Genomic DNA, 16718 nt, shown 5'->3' with positions numbered 1-16718 from the left:
TTTTTTTTTAAAGATTGGCCCTGAGATAACATCTGTTGCCAATCTTTTTTTTCTTCTTCCCTCCAAGGCCCCCCTAGTACATATTTGTATATTCTAGTTGTAATTCCTTCTGGTTCTGCTATGTGGGACACCGCCTCAGCATGGCTTGATGAGCAGTGCTAGGTCTGCACCCTGGATCCAAACCAGCGAGACCCTGGGCCGCAAAGCAGAGCTCACGAACTTAACCACTCGGCCATGTGGCCGGCCCCATGAGAACCTTTAAGATGTACTCTCTTAGCAATTTTCAAATATGCAATACAATATTATTAACTACAGTCACCATGCTGTACATTACATACCTATAACTTATTTATTTTATAACTGGAAGTTTGTATCTCATATCTATTTTTAATGAGCCATTTAGGTGGGTATATATTACTTTCAAATCTTTATCAGTTCTAGCTCCCTTTTAAAAATTTGAGATATTTCACTTTTAAGAGGAACAAATATCTAACTTTAAAAAAAAATTACATTATCAAAAAAGTATCAAAACAATATCTGTAACTTTTTCATTACTTTAAAATAGTATTTCTTGATTTATAAAAAAGAGAAAATATAACTTCTAGACAAATTTCAAAGTTGTTTTTTTCATAAAATTACTTTTTAACTCATCACACATGTTTCCAAGCTTTTTCAACTACTAATAGTCACATTCAAATTTACTTTTATGATCTTGGTTTAAATTATTTTGCCTCCCACTGCTATCTAAAAACAGAAAATCTAATCATTTACCATGACCATCAAGTCACATGTGGCTTCACATAGGAAAGTTCAGCCCTATACAAACTGACCATTTCAGGTATCCCAATTTTTTTTCTTTGAGTTTAATAACATAGCAGACCAGAAAGGGAAGGGTAAATATGGGCTTTAGCATCTGACAAACCTGGCTCAAATCCTGCCTCCACCACTTACTCACTGTTTGATCTTGGCCTTAACCTCCGAACTTAAGTATCTTCATCTACAAGTGGAAATAATACCACCTACTAACTGAACGGTGTTCAGAGTTAAATGAAATAAACTATTTTAAAGCATCCAGTACAAAGTTCTCAAATTGTTAGATACATTTCCCATTAAACATTTAAGATGGAAATTCTATAAAATAAATTACAAATTTCTCTGCTTTCTTACAGAGAGAGAAGATAAGAAATAGATATTATTTAACATTTTCTTAATGAATCAATGTGATCTATGAAACATAAAAGAGAAGTATGTAAGGTTATGGCAGTATTTGCTCCTATAGCAAGGATCCTAAAAGCCACCTCAAATCTAACTTTAAAAGAAACCCAGAAAGCTAAATTTCAAGTTCTTAGCATTTTATAGTTTTCCTCTCTCCTCCTTTGCTCCTACTCATTTTTTGAGTACTATATCTACTCCTTCACCAAACTCCCCATCAGTATAGGAGAAACAACACAAGTTTTGGACTCAGATTTGTGTTCAAATCCTTTATCTTCCATTTACTAGCTAAGAGACCTTAGGCAAGTTGCCTAACCTCTCTGAGCCTCAGCGTTTTTCGTTTTATCTTCAAATAAGGAATAACAAAAACTATGCAGAGTATGGTGAGAATTAGAGATAATATAGGCAAAGTGCCCAAGTAAAGCATACAGTAAATGACACAAAATAAACACCTGATAAACTCTAGCTATTATTATCACCACTCGGCTCAAATTTGCTAGAGGTTTGGAAGCTAGAAAACCAATATGGCAGTATTTGGACATAAAATCTAACAGAAAGAAATTATTCAAAAGTAATCTAAGGATGATAACAATAACTAGGAAAAATAAAAACAGAAATAGTAAAAAATATTTGCATAAAATATCACTAACACACGATAAATATACTAAGCACTACCACAATTCAGTATCTAAAAGGATAAACCCAACAGAAAAATGGTAAAAGAACATGAAAAGGCAGACATAGAAAAATAAAACAAATGACTTATAAATATATGAAAAGATACTCAATTTCACACAAAATTAAAATCAGAACTATGAGATACCATCCCCTTTCAGAGGGACAAAAGTTACAGGTTGATAAAACCTAGTATTGGCCACAGTAACAGGAAACAGGCAAACTCATATACTGCTGCTAGAAGAATAAACCGGTCTAATGTCTTTAGGAGGAGATATGGTAATACCAATAAACACTTATAATATGTATATCCTTGACCTACCCTCCCTTCAGGAACCTAGCCATAAACATACCTAGACAAGGTATATATAGAGATATTCAGTGCAGTATTGCTTGTTATACAAAAAAAAATATCACTTTGGTTAAACAGTATCTATGTGTAGGGTACTAGTCAATAAACTGTTAAAATTCCATGCAACAGGAATATTTATGCAGCGGTCAAAAATGAGAAATCTATGTTATCTATATCATCTACACAGATACAGACCTATACGCAAAAAATAATGCATTAAAATCTTTTGGGAGGTTGGCCCGGTGGCACAGCAGTTAAGTGCACATGTTCCACTTTAGTGGCCCGGGGTTCACCGGTTCGGATCCCAGGTGCGGACATGGCACCACTTGGCAAAAGCCATGCTGTGGCAGGCGTCCCACATATAAAGTAGAGTAAGATGGGCACGGATGTTAGCTCAGGGCCAGTCTTCCTCAGCAAAGAGAGGAGGATTGGCAGTAGTTAGCTCAGGGCTAATCTTCCTCAAAAAAAAAAAAGTGAAAAAAAAAGTGGAGGAAGATGGGCACAGACGTTAGCTCAGGGCCAGTCTTCCTCAGCAAAAGGAGGAGGATTGGCATTGGATGTTAGCTCAGGGCTAATCTTCCTTAAAAAAAATAAATCTTTTGGAAGTTTACACAGGAATCCTCTCTGGGTCTGAGAAGTGCAACTGAGTTAGAAAGAAGTAAAAATTTCTCACAACCTGTGTAGTTTGTTTTCTAACCAGGTGCATATATTATTTTAAAAAATATCTGTTGGAGAAGGCTTCTCCTATGAATAAAAAATAATTCAGCTCATTTATATTCTCCCAGTGTTTGTTTTTTGCTATCAGTAAAGCTCCCTAAAGAGACTTCAGAAAGAGGCCTGTGATTATCTAACAGATTTACATCTGCAAAACGTCAGAGATACTAAAATTACTGCCCAAATAGACCACATCTATCAATCAATGCCAAGACATAAGAGGAATTCAATGTAGAAAGAGCACTGAATTGTAGACCCAGCTCACCACTAGGCTGTGGGGTCCTGAACAAATCCTTTGCCTCTAAACTTCAGTGTCCTCATGTATAAAATAAAGGCAATATTTAGTATACGTCTAACAGTTCTAAAGTAGCACAGAAAACTTAAGGTTTTTTAAGGTTTATAATCATTCAATTAATTAAAATTCTCTGTTAGAATTCCATAAACCTATTACCATCATTAATGCCTTTGGAATACCCATTTACTTGTTTTTAATCGGTATGAATTTTAGAATAAGCAATACACTATATAAGAATCATGACAGACTGTAATTATATTATAAATCTTTAAAATGTAACTTCCTAGGACTTCAGTAAACACCCTTATTTTTCTGCCTTTGCCAAACCAAGTCCCTCCATTGCCCCAACATTTTTCTATTAATAATTTAAATTACCTTTTCAAGGCTGAAAACGTCAACAGTGTTTCTAAATGTGTTGAGGCCTGTAGATCCCTTTTTCTTACCGAGTGCTGCTGGATATTAGATAAAGAGAGGATATCGTAGTCTGAGAGCAAAGAATCAAGCTTCTCTGAAATAAAGGTAAAAAGGTTATTAACAACTAAACCTACCAATCAATTGAAATATCAGTAAAATGAGAGTCAGACAATAAACTCTTCCTGATATAACACATTATGAAGTGCCCAGCAGGACCTACACGAAGTATTCTTACAAAAAACAAAAAATGCAAATTAACCTGACTCTAATCAAGATCAAACTTCCAGTTTTTAAAACATAAAGGGATTAGATGTTGCCAAATTCAATAACAACCTTAGGAAAGCAATGAGCCACACCCAGAAAGTTAGAATTCCTGCAGAACAAATGACCTAATTTCTGGAGGAAATAAATGGCATAAGAAAGAAAGGAGAGGCAGAGACATAATAAACAAGAACACAGGAGGCAAGCCAATGTGTGACTTTTTTGGATCCTAGGGCAAACAAATCAGTTGTGAAAAGATATTTGTGACAATTAGGGAAATCTGAACATGAGTCCATATTCATATTAGATACTAATAATTTCAATATCTCAAAGAGTATTATATTATGCAATGAGGTAACTTCTAAATTAAAGGCATGTCTTTATGTTTAGAATTTCTAAGATCAAGGGGGCAACTTGACCTGCCCATTGCCAACCCGGACTATATCAATTCCTTATCAGTTGACATGTAATAAGAGCGAGCAACAAATGCATTAACAGCCTGAGCAAACAGAAACTGGGAAAGTAAATCTTTTATAGAAAAATCACATATTTCTAACTAAAGAGCAAAAAAGTGGTAACATCCCATCACTGCTGCCTTCAACAGACATAGCAGAATATCAACCCATTGGACACCAGGAAGTAGAAGTGATAAGACCAAAGTAATCCCTAGAAAAAAATCAACATTATTTTACCAGACTGACTTGGAACCCAAGAAAAGCAAAGATGCACTGCCCCTAAGACAGACAAGCACAAAAAATTTTATCAGGTACAAAGCAGGAGCAAACACTATAAAGTATATGCTACCACTACAAGTCACTTTTCATCAACAGGAACTCTGTCGTCTCTTCCAAAATCAGGAGAATTTTTGGAAGACAATTTTGGCGACTTAAGTCTCTGTAGAAACTGTCTAAAAATATTTGAGCTGATGCTTTCCTTTTCTCTCAACAATATCACAGCAGAAGCAATGGTATTCAAAATCATTCCACTGGACTTAGAATGTCCTTAAAATATAGAAGCAGGAGCTTAAAATACAAGTGTATTGCCATTGTGGTTAAATATGCTCACAAAACCATTTTTTAAAAAAGAATCAACCCAATACTCTTCTTCCTCTTCCCCTAAATATTCCCAATTGGTTAATTCATCAATTCATTCGTTCACTGCTATGTGCCAGGCACTGGTCTAAGTCCTGAGATAACCGCATGAAACAGAACAAAGTCCTTGCCTAATGCAGCACTCATGTTAGTGGGGAGAGACAGACAAAGCACAAGAAAATATATACGTCAGTGCTGTGGCCATTAAAGAAGGATAGCAGAGAAAGAGAGTGGGAAGGGCCAGTTTATATAAACTAATCCAAGAAAGAAAAATGCTTCACTGTTACAAAATATTTAAGCAAATCTGAAGAAAGCAAGGGGTAGGCACACTGCTATATGATGAAAGCACTTAAAGTTCACTCAAGGTTCTAACTCAGGATAAGATTAAACAAACTGGCAGCAAATTTTACAGTTAGTGGGTACCACCCATTTTCTGTTAACAAAATTTCCTTTTAAATTTAATCCAGAGAAAAGCTGTTTCAGAAGGCATCAATCACTTTTATGACAATGGCTGGTTATTGGTGATCTGGTCTTACTAATAATAATGCTTAGCGGCACCAATGAAAAACCTTCAAGAAGCTTATCATTTATTCAACAATTTTTGAGTGTTTGTTTTCTACAAGATACCATGCTGGGTGTTTTATTATGTTATCTCCACAAACATCCCCAGGATATTAATCCCCATTTTACAGATGAAGAAACGTTTGACTCAGGGCCGGCCTCGTGGCCGAGTGGTTAAATTCCTGTACTCTGCTTCGGTGGCCCAGGGCTTCGCCAGTTCAGATCCTGGGCACGGACGCGGCACCGCTCATCAGGCCAGGTTGAGGCAGCGTCCCACGTGCCTCAACTACAAGAACCCACAACTAAAATATACAACTATGTACTGGGGGGATTTGAGGAGAAAAAGAAAAAAAAAAAAAAAGATTGGCAACAGTTGTTAGCTCAGGCACCAATCTTTAAAAAAAAGAGAAACAGGACTCGGAGAAAATAGTATGACAAAGCTAATGTAGCACAGAACTGAGACTTGAACTTGGGTCTGTCTGCCTGAAAACCCTAAGTTTTATTGATGTCATACTTTTGAGACTCCTTAAAAATAGCCTAGCTCTTCTTGGACCTTCTACTTCTTGGCCTCCTACTTTTTGACATGTCAATCAAACATGACCTCACCTCCCTCTGAAGCCTTTTGTTTATACCTTTCTTCTGGCACTTTTGAGTTATATTTGTCTGATCTCACAAATAGATTGTAAAATGGTCAAAAAGGAGCTCTGTTTTAGTCATCACAGCATCCTTACCCCACTATACCCAGTACAGAACCTTGCAAAAAAAGCACTATGCTCACAAATTGCACAAATTCTCATTGCTGAGATGCTGATATGATCCTTCAGCTCTTCAACATCCCTGATACAGGTTGCCACATGACCTCAGTTTCATTCAAGATCATAATCACTCCTACGGACTGAGAAACTTAACCTCAATACTGTAGTTTCATTGTCAATAATATAGGCCAGTCGTTCTCACAGTGTGGTCCTCACACCAGCAGCATCAACATCACATGGGCACTTGTTACAAGGGCCAATTTTCAGGCCTCCTCTCAGTTCTACCCTATCAGAAATCCTTAGGGTGAGGGCCCAGCAATCTGTGTTTAACACCCCTTCCAGGTGATGCTGACACACACTCAAGTTTGAGAACCACTGAACTAGGCTAAAGTAAGGAAATAGCTCAAAGGGAAGAAAAAAGCTTGAAGCACAAAGATGTTCACTGTTCAGCCTTGCATTATTTGTAAGAACAAAAATCAGAAACAAAGTAAATTAATAACTGAGAAACAGAGAAGTTATAATACTTTCAAATGACAAAAAAAATCTGGAATCATTTAAAATGCTGTTAGCAACAAGTTTTTCAGAACATGGGGAAATACTTATGCTATAATATTAAATAAACAAAGGTAGATTTAAAAAACTGCTCAGGGGCCGACTCTGTGGCCGAGGGTTAAGTTCATGTGCTCCGCTTCAGTGGCCCAGTTTCTCTGGTTCAGATACTGGGTGCGGCCATGGCACCACTCGTCAGGCCACGGTGAGGCAGCATCCCACATGCCACAACTAGAAAGAGCCACAACTAAAAATATACAACTACGTGCTGGGGGGATTTGGGGAGAAAAAAGCAGAAGCAAAAAAAAAGAAGATTGGCAACAGATGTTAGCTCAGGTGCCATCTTTAAAAAAAAAAACTATTCATATTGCTTGACCTTAACTATGTACAAAAATAGGCCTAGGGGAAAAAAAGAGCAAAATAGTAACATCATTGGTTATCTGTAGGTATATTTTCTATAATAAGCACTTTTTAAATGTATCTTGCTAAAGCACTTTAAAATACTTAACTAATATATTTCAATAGTAATTTATCTACTTTTAATAACTAGATTAGCTCCAATTGGATGTCCTGGAGCCATTATAAATGGTAAAAGCACTCCCGTTGTCCAAAAAACTGACCTCCTGCCCTTGCTACTGTCCTTTCACTAGCAAGTAACCTCTCAGATACTCATTATTACATCGCACTTCACTTTCAAAATTCTAACCACTGGTCATCCAATTTTCTATAGCTTTTTCAACAGAATTTACATTTCCCCCACTTCCCAAGAGTTTATCCTTTATGCATATCCAAATGTCTTAATAAATTTAAGTATAAACCACTTAACTGTATCTTTCTTAGCTCAGAGTATGGTCATAATCTCTTTTTGAAAAACTCCACAATGGCTGCCCAGCACTCTAGAATGAGAACACCTTCCTTGCTCTCTTTAAGTTGCTCCAGCAATCACCCTAAGACTTGAGTCACCAGACTCGAGCACTGGATTATTTAGGTGTCCTCTCCCCAGCTCTCCCTGCTCTTCCCTGCCACATGCTACAGTTTCCCTCACTTGGCTTCCTCTGTCTATTCGTCCTCAGAGACCCTACCCTTCCTCAATGCTTTTGTATCTTTTCCACCCCCATACCCATCCCTCCTTTCTTGCACACACATTCTGCACTTATTTCTCCTCTTTCCACCTATTCATTTATTCAACAAATATTTACTGAAAACCTCCTACCTTCCAGGCACTAGGGATGTAATGGAGAGGAAGAGAAACAACACAAAAAAATTATTATAAAGTACGTCAAGTGCCAAGGGAGAGGAAGTTGCAGGAAGTTATGGAAGGACACAGCAGGAGCATGACCCCTGCCTGGCCAGCCAAGGATGCTTTCCCAGGGAAACAGGATTGAGATTAAGACCAAAAGGACAAGGCAGCCAAAAGAAGGGAAAGAAAGGAGAGGGTTCTAAGCAGAGGGTATAACAGATGCTGAGGTTCACAAGAAGTACAGAACATAACACTCAAAGAAATGAAAGCAACTCAGTGAGGCTGGAGTGCAGAAGGGCAGAGAGGACGTGAAGAGGCGTGAGGCTAAAGACACAGACAAAGGTCTGGTCAAGAAAGGCCGTGCAACTAAATTAAGAATTTTGGACTTTGGATAGGGGCAAAAACCGGAGGTAAGAAATTTAGGGGGTGGGGGCTGGCCCCGTGGCCGAGTGGTTAAGTTCGCGCGCTCCGCTGCAGGCGGCCCAGTGTTTCGTTGGTTCGAATCCTGGGCGCGGACATGGCACTGCTCATCAAGCCACGCTGAGGCAGCGTCCCACATACCACAACTAGAAGAACCCACAACGAAGAATATACAACTATATACTGGGGGCTTTGGGGAGAAAAAGGAAAAAATAAAATCTTTAAAAAAAAAAAAAAAAAAAAAAGAAATTTAGGGGAACAAGACTGGAGTCTGTGAAATCAGCCGGTAAGCTGCTGAGCAATCAAGGCAGAGACCACTCGAAGACTCCCAGGTTACTGGCTGGGTATCTGGGTCGGTAAGTGGCACCACATTCACTGTGATAAAAAACACGAGTAGGAGCAGGTTTGCGAGAGGGGTTGACATAATAGGACAACCGGATGCTGAAAGATTCTCGAGTTCCCTATTGTATCTTGTTCCTTACATACGGTTTGCAAATCCAATGCTATTTACATGGGATATTTCTGCATTAAGCCGTCGTATGTTCGCAGTTATGTCACTGGTAAGCCCTAGCGACTTTAGTCAGGAAGAGAGCAAATCTATGTTATTGGATGATTTTCAACATTTACATCAGTGGTAAAAAGCAGCTGATACATTGTTCCTTCTATATGTTCTCAAAGAATAAAGAGAAAGCTGGACCTTGAGGCCTGCAACAAACTGGCTTTCTGGACATAGCTGTGGAGTTGTCTATAGAAAACTTGATAAATCTCTCACTCCACCTTCACTTGTACTTGAATATTTCATCTCTGGGATAAGCTTTTAAGACCATTACCTTGATACAATGACATAAAGTACACCCATATTTCTTTCATCAAGGGTCAACTTTAAGAAAAAACTAATTTTTAAACAATGAAGCTGTCTGTTGAATGAGAAGAATCTGGGAACATTTGTGGACTTTTCACTTAACTTCTCTTTTCTTCTTGCAATAAACTGCATCTTCTTGGAAGACAACTTTCAAGTATAATGCAGAAGCCCTGTAGTACTCTGCTCACTCTGCACGGTTCTGCTGGATGAAGGACAAAGAGTTCCCCCAAAATGACACTATTGGTGTCACGTTCCTACTTCTGGCCTCAGAAGTGGAAAAGATAAAGCCAGGACTGCCGTCAAGTGTTTATTCTGCTTGTGCAGAAGACACGTAAGACTCGACTGCTCTTCAGCACTCCCTGAAACATCAGGACAAGGGAGCAGCCTGGCCAGGTGACTGTGCAAAAAGCCCTAAGTGTGGGTGCATCCTCCTTAGGACTAAGGGATGAGAAAAGGAGAGCAGTGCTCTCTGCTAGGCCAGTGGATCCCAGAGCCTGGGAACTAGCAACTTAATTTTATGGGTTTATACCAGTTAGGGAGGATGGAGAATGAGCTGCCTCATATAATTCCCTATCAAGAGCTCTTCACTAGGGATGAGACTTAACCTGGGACAAAACCCTCCAGCAAGACCAGTAACATGGAAACTGAGCCCAAATGAAAGTCAGCACAACCCATGGGAACCTCTGAAGAAACCTGGATTTGTCCATAAGGCTCTGTGGCTGAAAGGGATGCAAATCCAGCTTTGGCAATGAGACTGCTTCTACAATATCCAGCACCCCTGCCTATTCCTAGACTAAACCTTGTCTTCTATACTCATCCTGCTAAACCAAAGAATACATGATAAGTAATTCTGGACATGTTTTACTTAAAGTACCTGTGAACACTGGGGTGGAAACATCAAGTGGGCAGCTGGATACATGAGTGTGGGGCTTCAGAGAACAAGTCTAGGCCAGAGACACATATTTAGCAGTTATCAGAATACAGTCAAGGGGCCAGCCTGGTGGTATAGTGGTTAAGTTTATGTACTCTGCTTCGGCGGCCCAGGGTTCAAGGGTTCAGATCCCAGGCACAGACCAACACACCACTCATCAAGCTATGCTGTGGTGGCACCCCACATGCAAAAAGAGGAAGAGTGGGGGGCTGGCCCCGTGGCCTAGCGGTTAAGTTCGCGCACTCCGCTGCAGGCAGCCCAGTGTTTCGTTGGATCGAATCCTGGGCGCGGACATGGCACTGCTCATCAAACCACGCTGAGGCAGCATCCCACATGCCACAACTAGAAGGACCCACAACGAAGAATATACAACTATGTACCGGGGGGCTTTGGGGAGAAAAAGGAAAAAATAAAATAAAAAAAAAAAAAAAAGAGGAAGAGTGGCAAAAGAAGTTGGCTCAGAGCCAATCTTCCTCACCCCCCCCCCCAAAAAAAAAAAAAATTACAGTCAATTGGTAAGTGAAACTAGGGCAGCAGATGAGACTTGTCAGAGTCTACAACTCATGTTAAAAGAAAAAAGTGTGGGAAGGCAGACACCTACCTCCTTGGTTGATTTTAGGACTAAGTTAAGGGATATATGAAAAACCTCTTCATTTCACTTCCCTACCTCAATGAAGCCTATTCCTGTCCCTTCTTCCCTACTAATCTTTTTCAAATCTTCTTCAAATTACACTTCCAACTGAAAACACTTACCATCTCTCACAAATACAAAATGGTTAAGAATCCAAAAATCAATACACTTGGCCTTAAAGGACGCCTACACTTAATGTTCTGGAAAACCCTGTGACGTATGGCCAAAAGGATTTCTGTAGTTTCCCCATCATGGATCCAATTTGCTTAACTCTTCTCTTCATTCTATTCTAGAAATACTGTTTATCTCTTTGACTAATACGAAGCAGAGGTGCATTACGTCTCCCTTGGAGCAGCCAGGGTGGTTAAGAGTTCCAGCTTCAAAAGAACCTTTGTGGGGTTGGCCCGGTGGTGCAGCGGTTAAGTGCACACGTTCTGCTTTGATGGCCTGGGGTTCACTGGTTCAGATCCCAGGTGTGGACATGGCACGGTTTGGCAAGCCATGCTGTGGTAGGCTTCCCACATATAAAGGAGAGGAAGATGGGCACAGATGTGAGCTCAGGGGCAGGCCAGTCTTCCTCAGCAAAAAGAGGAGGACTGGCAGTGGATGTTAGCTCAGGGCTAATCTTCCTAAAAAAAAAAAGGAACCTTTTCCTGTAAGCAAAATTAACACCAAAAGAAGCAGCCAGATGTTAAAATATTGAGCAAAATGGTGCTGTCAATAATGAGAAATCCTCATGCCAATAACCTAAATTTCAAACTATATGTTTCAGACACAAACTTTCATCCCTCATCTGCAACCCATTTTTTTCCTTCCACCCACTACATCCTCTTTTGCTAAAAGTAAGACAATGCGAAAACACTTCTGAAATCAGTGAGATTCGGATACCCCAGCTGCAACTTCAAGATATCATGACTAAGCTCACATGACTCATAACTTTCCTAAATTATGCAATTTACAATAGTTCAACTGAAATCATTTTGGGTGACACGGAGTACTCCAAAAGCCAGGATTCTATTACATATTTTTGTCCTTCAGGAAAATGTTTTCAAATCCCTAATCGATATTTAGTACTGTAGTTAAGGTAATGTTTATAGGATAAGTAGGCTAATAAACAATAAACCACACTCTTTAACTACAAAACTACTCACTGCTCTTCACCAATTCAATCTAAATAATGGTAGGGTTAAGTTAAGCAACAAATTACATCCTAAACTGTCAAACATACAAACACACAAGTCATTCTTCAAAAGAAAAAATACCCACAAGGCATATTTTTATCACTAACTGTGTGAATCTGACAACTCACTACATCTTTCTGAGACTCATTTTCCCTGCCGCTTTATTTAAAAAACAAGACACAGCCTCTAAGGTTCATTTCAACTGTAACAGTCTCTCAGGGCCCCCATGATAACAATACCTGCCATAATCACTCCTCCATGTGGTGTTACAATGTCTGTTAGATCTTTCTATTCCACTATGCAAAAGCTTTTTGAAGATGGATATTGCCTGATCTTTGTACTCCAAATGCCACACACAATACGTGCATGCAGTATGTGTTCTTCAAACATCTGGTGAATAAATGGCTAAGTCTATGCATTTTTCTGGCACTGGTGATCGCACTTCGCAAATAAAAAACACATGGTCAAAAAAACTCTTATGATCTGTGAATGTTGCTGAAAACTGACCTAGAAAGTAAGCTTTTCCTCTATACCATGTACATTCCTAGAATTCATGCTACTTATTTTTCCACCTGTGAACAACAGAATGATAATAAAACAGTTGTGTTACAGTGGTCAAAATATAACTTTAGGGGCCGGCCCCATGGCCAAGTGGTTAAGTTCACGCGCTCCGCTTTGATGGCCCAGGGTTTCGCCGGTTAGGATCCTGGGCACAGACATGGCACCACTCATCAGGCCATGTTGAGGCGGCGTCCCACATAGCACAACTGGAAGGACCCACAACTAAAAATATACAACTGTGGGGGCTGGCCCCGAGGCCGAGTGGTTAAGTTCGCGCGCACCGCTGCAGGCGGCCCAGTGTTTCGTTGGTTCGAATCCTGGGCGTGGACATGGCACTGCTCATCAGACCACGCTGAAGCAGCGTCCCACATGCCACAACTAGAAGGACCCACAAAGAAGAATATACAACTATGTACTGGGGGGCTTTGGGGAGAAAAAGGAAAAAAAATTAAATCTTTAAAAATAAATAAATAAATAAAAATATACAACTATGTACTGGGGGGCTTTGAGGAGAAAAAGGAAAAATAAGATTTAAAAAAAAAAATATATATATATATATAACTTAAGTATCTCAAAATACACATTTGTTCTTTTTATTAACATTTATCCTTATGAAGTGGGTCTTTACCCTATCCCTCCACCCTGACCACCCCACCTCAGGATTTCCCTTCGCTCTGCGCTGACTTACCGCATCTCAGCTCTTCCTAACAAGTTCCCTTGCCTTTCACTGAACTAGTCACCTGTACTCCGTTTCAATTTGAGATAACCACAAAGCAGCTGTTCAGGTAAGAACACTCCACACCTTTATTACCCTCAGGCGACTACAACGTCTGTCCATTAAATAAGAGAAAACAATTGCCATGGAAAAGTAATGCGAAATTTTTTATTAGCCATAAAGTAAGCACACATGGTGTCTCAATGGGCACAATACCTTACATGGAATCATGGTGGGATTTGGGGACCAATACAACCATGAAAAATCACTGAGGGTACAACGTCCCACGTCGGGAAGACACACTATGTTTCACACTTTATTACTAATTAATCAAACTCTCTTACATGTCAACTTCTAAAGGATAAGGTACCCAACAGTCACTATATGTTTACACAAACTAACTTCCACCGAATTTCAAATCTCTCAATATACTTCCATCCTTAAAATCCAATCTCTTTAGAAAATCTAAATAAGAACCCTCTACTTTCTAGGCTCAAAACCAATGAAACTGGTCATCCATGAGGATTTTGTTTAAAATGACAAGGAAGTCATTCACAGCAGCAGCATCACGAGTTGGCTTGGCAGGTTCAAGAGCCCCCCGCCCCCACACACACACCCAGCACCCCCAATAAGCTACAATTTAAATTTAAACAACTAAGTATGTGTTTATGATGTTCGCAAAACGCAACTCCAAGATGAGTTCTCCGGTCACCGCCTTCCAACCAGATTACCGCATGAGCACCTCCTACGGCAGAAATTCTAGTTCGCTCCTGAGAGAGCAGGAAGAGCTGTGGAGCTCTGGGCCCTTTCTCTCCTCCTGAGCCCTGCCTTTGGTAGGAACACACTACAGATTTGTTCTTTAGTACGGGAGGGCCCACGACCTGGACATCTCCCTCTCCAAACACGAGCCAGCACCACAGCCGCCCCCAACCTCTTTCCCAAACACAAACCCAGCGGGCAGCCCCTCCCAGGCCCTCAGTCCCTACGGGAGGCCCCCTCCACTATCCCTTTCCCATTCAGAGAGACAAGCCCGTCGGTCTCCAGTCTTTCCCTAAACTCCAGAGCCACACCCCCTTCCGACACTGAAAACTTAGGGACGCGCCACAGCCGCCCAATACCCCGCCCCCGAACACCTGATAGATCCCGCTCCCCAGCTCTTCCCCGAAAGCAGCGCGCTGCAGGCGCCCGGACCGGTCCGAGCCAACTCCCCGGGGTCTTTACCGAGTCGCTGGGGGGAGCCGAAGCCTGGCTCGTCCGGAGGTCGCAGCGCCAGCACGAAAGGAACCAAGCTGGTCAGGAAGAGGAGACACTGCCTCATGGTCCCGGCCCGGCCACCAGCTCCACCTCTCAGGGCAGCCTTCACCAGACAGGGGCTCGGGACACTGCTCACATTGAGAGAGGAGGGGATCCGCCCGGGCTGGCCCAGCCCCTCAAGCCTCTCTTTCCTCCCGCGCCGCCTACCGGAAGACTCCAGAGCCCGGCTCGAGGTCCCCGGAAGCACAGGCAGCATTCCGAGAGGCCGGCTCAGCCCGCTTCCGGCCGCCGCCGACCTCCGCACCGCCCACAGCCGGAAGCCGGAAGCCGGGCGCCGCGCGGCATGCTGGGAGGCCCTCGCTCGCCCTGGCGCACAGCCACCTTGCCGCTCTCCCTCGGTCCGCCCTTTCTGGTCCCGCTGGGGCCCGGGCGGCGCCTATCCGAGCTTGGCTCGCGACGTCCTCACTCGACCCAGCGCGGCCTTACCTCTGTCCTCGGGTGACCGCCGCGAGGCAGGCGGAACTCGCGAGCAAGCCCTCCTAGGCGCGTGCGACCCCCTTCTCGTCTTCGTCTCACATCTAGTTAGCATCCCTGTTATCCTTTTTACTAAACGACCTGTAGAACCCGCCCTGGGACCCAGAGCGTACGAGGAGGGACGCCTGGCCCAGTGTGCTCGGGGTGATGACCCAGCAACGAATTGTCTAGGACGAAGGACCAGCTCCGGGGAGCAGGAGCACCTGCGCCTGACCCCTGGGAACCCCGCGTCCAGGCGCCGGCTCCTGCGAGACCAGCCTCCTAGCCTGAGCGGGGTGTCCAGCTTGGCTCTCCGCGCTCAGCGTCTGACCACCCGCGACGAAGGAGGCCTCCGTCCTTTGTAAGGAAAAGTCTTTGTGGAGGGAAATAAACAGACTTCCTTAATGCAGTTTTTCTCAGTGGCCCCGCTGTAGGTCGCGGGTCTGCAAGCCCTTCCATAAACTAGAATCCTAGACGTAACTCCTCAACTGCGAGTACTGGAGCCAGAGTTCTCCCACCAACTTCTTTTTTTTTTCCCTTTTCCTCTCCCTCAAGCCTCCCCAGTACATAGATGTATATTCTAGTTGTGAGTGCCTCTGGTTGTGCTATGTGGGACGCTGCCTCAGGACGGCCTGATGAGCCTGCCAAGTCCGGCCCAAGATCTGAACTGGAGAAAGCCTGGCCGAAGCTCAGTGCTTGAACTTATACATTTGGCCACTGGCCCTCCTGCTCACTTCTTAAAATTCAACTCTCTGCTGGGTCCCCTTTAGCTTAGATTGGAAAATTTTCAAGGCAGTTTGTGTATTGTTTTGCAATCCTTTGCATAATTTTAGCTCTGTGTAGTTAAGTGAGTGTTTATGGTACTGAATAAGACATTCTAATAACGTTGGATGCAGATTGCTATTTTGGTTCAAGTATATACGAGTAGGACATAACACATTTTCCACTTAAGAATGAATCGGGTAGCCTTTTCTCCATTATGAAATGGTAAATTGTTAGGAATGGAATATTAGTCCTGCTTAGTCAAGGGTCAAGGCTAGTTCCTAGTAAAATAAACTATGATTTCAATTTAGGTTCATTGTAGTATGCCTCAGTAAAATCTCAGCATCTTTTCCAATAGTCATTATGCATAGTTACTGGTTTCCTGCATTTTTTGCTTTGTGCATTTTTGGTCTGTTCATCTAAGGTATAAAATTATTCATTAGGGGCTGTCCTGGTGGTGCAACAGTTAAGTTCTGACGTTCTGCTTTAGCGGCCCAGGGTTCACCAGTTCGGATTCTGGGTGTGGACATGGCACCGCTTGGCAAGCCATGCTGTGATAGGTGTCCCATATATAAAGTGGAGGAAGATGGACATGGATGTTAGCTCAGGGCCAGTCTTCCTCAGCAAAAAGAGGAGGATTGGCAGTGGATGTTAGCTCAGGGCTAATCTTCCTCAATAAATAAATAAATAAATGCACACATTGATGGCAGACCCAATCAAAACATAAGCAGAATTTCACGTCTGCAAATTGTATACAATTTTTAAAAAA

The 16718-nt window shown here is 41.9% G+C and overlaps 1 protein-coding gene across 4 annotated transcripts in view; it reads right to left on the bottom strand.

The window, feature by feature from the left end:
• The window catches only part of ADAM17 (ADAM metallopeptidase domain 17), a 55840-nt gene extending 40871 nt beyond the window's left edge, over nucleotides 1-14969 (bottom strand). The window contains exons 1-2 of one of the 4 annotated variants that reach the window (XM_070234806.1): nucleotides 14642-14969; nucleotides 3624-3756 (exon numbers count right to left, since the gene is read on the bottom strand). In XM_070234806.1, the coding sequence (XP_070090907.1) occupies nucleotides 3624-3756; nucleotides 14642-14930 (422 nt within the window). In that variant the 5' untranslated portion in view covers nucleotides 14931-14969. 4 annotated transcript variants of the gene reach the window in all.
• Nucleotides 14970-16718: the final 1749 nt, after the last annotated feature.

This window comes from Equus caballus, chromosome 15 (genome assembly GCF_041296265.1).
Source record: "Equus caballus isolate H_3958 breed thoroughbred chromosome 15, TB-T2T, whole genome shotgun sequence".
Lineage (NCBI taxonomy): Eukaryota > Metazoa > Chordata > Mammalia > Perissodactyla > Equidae > Equus > Equus caballus.
Note: the sequence above shows the minus strand (reverse complement) of the source record. Positions and strands in the feature narration are given on the sequence as shown.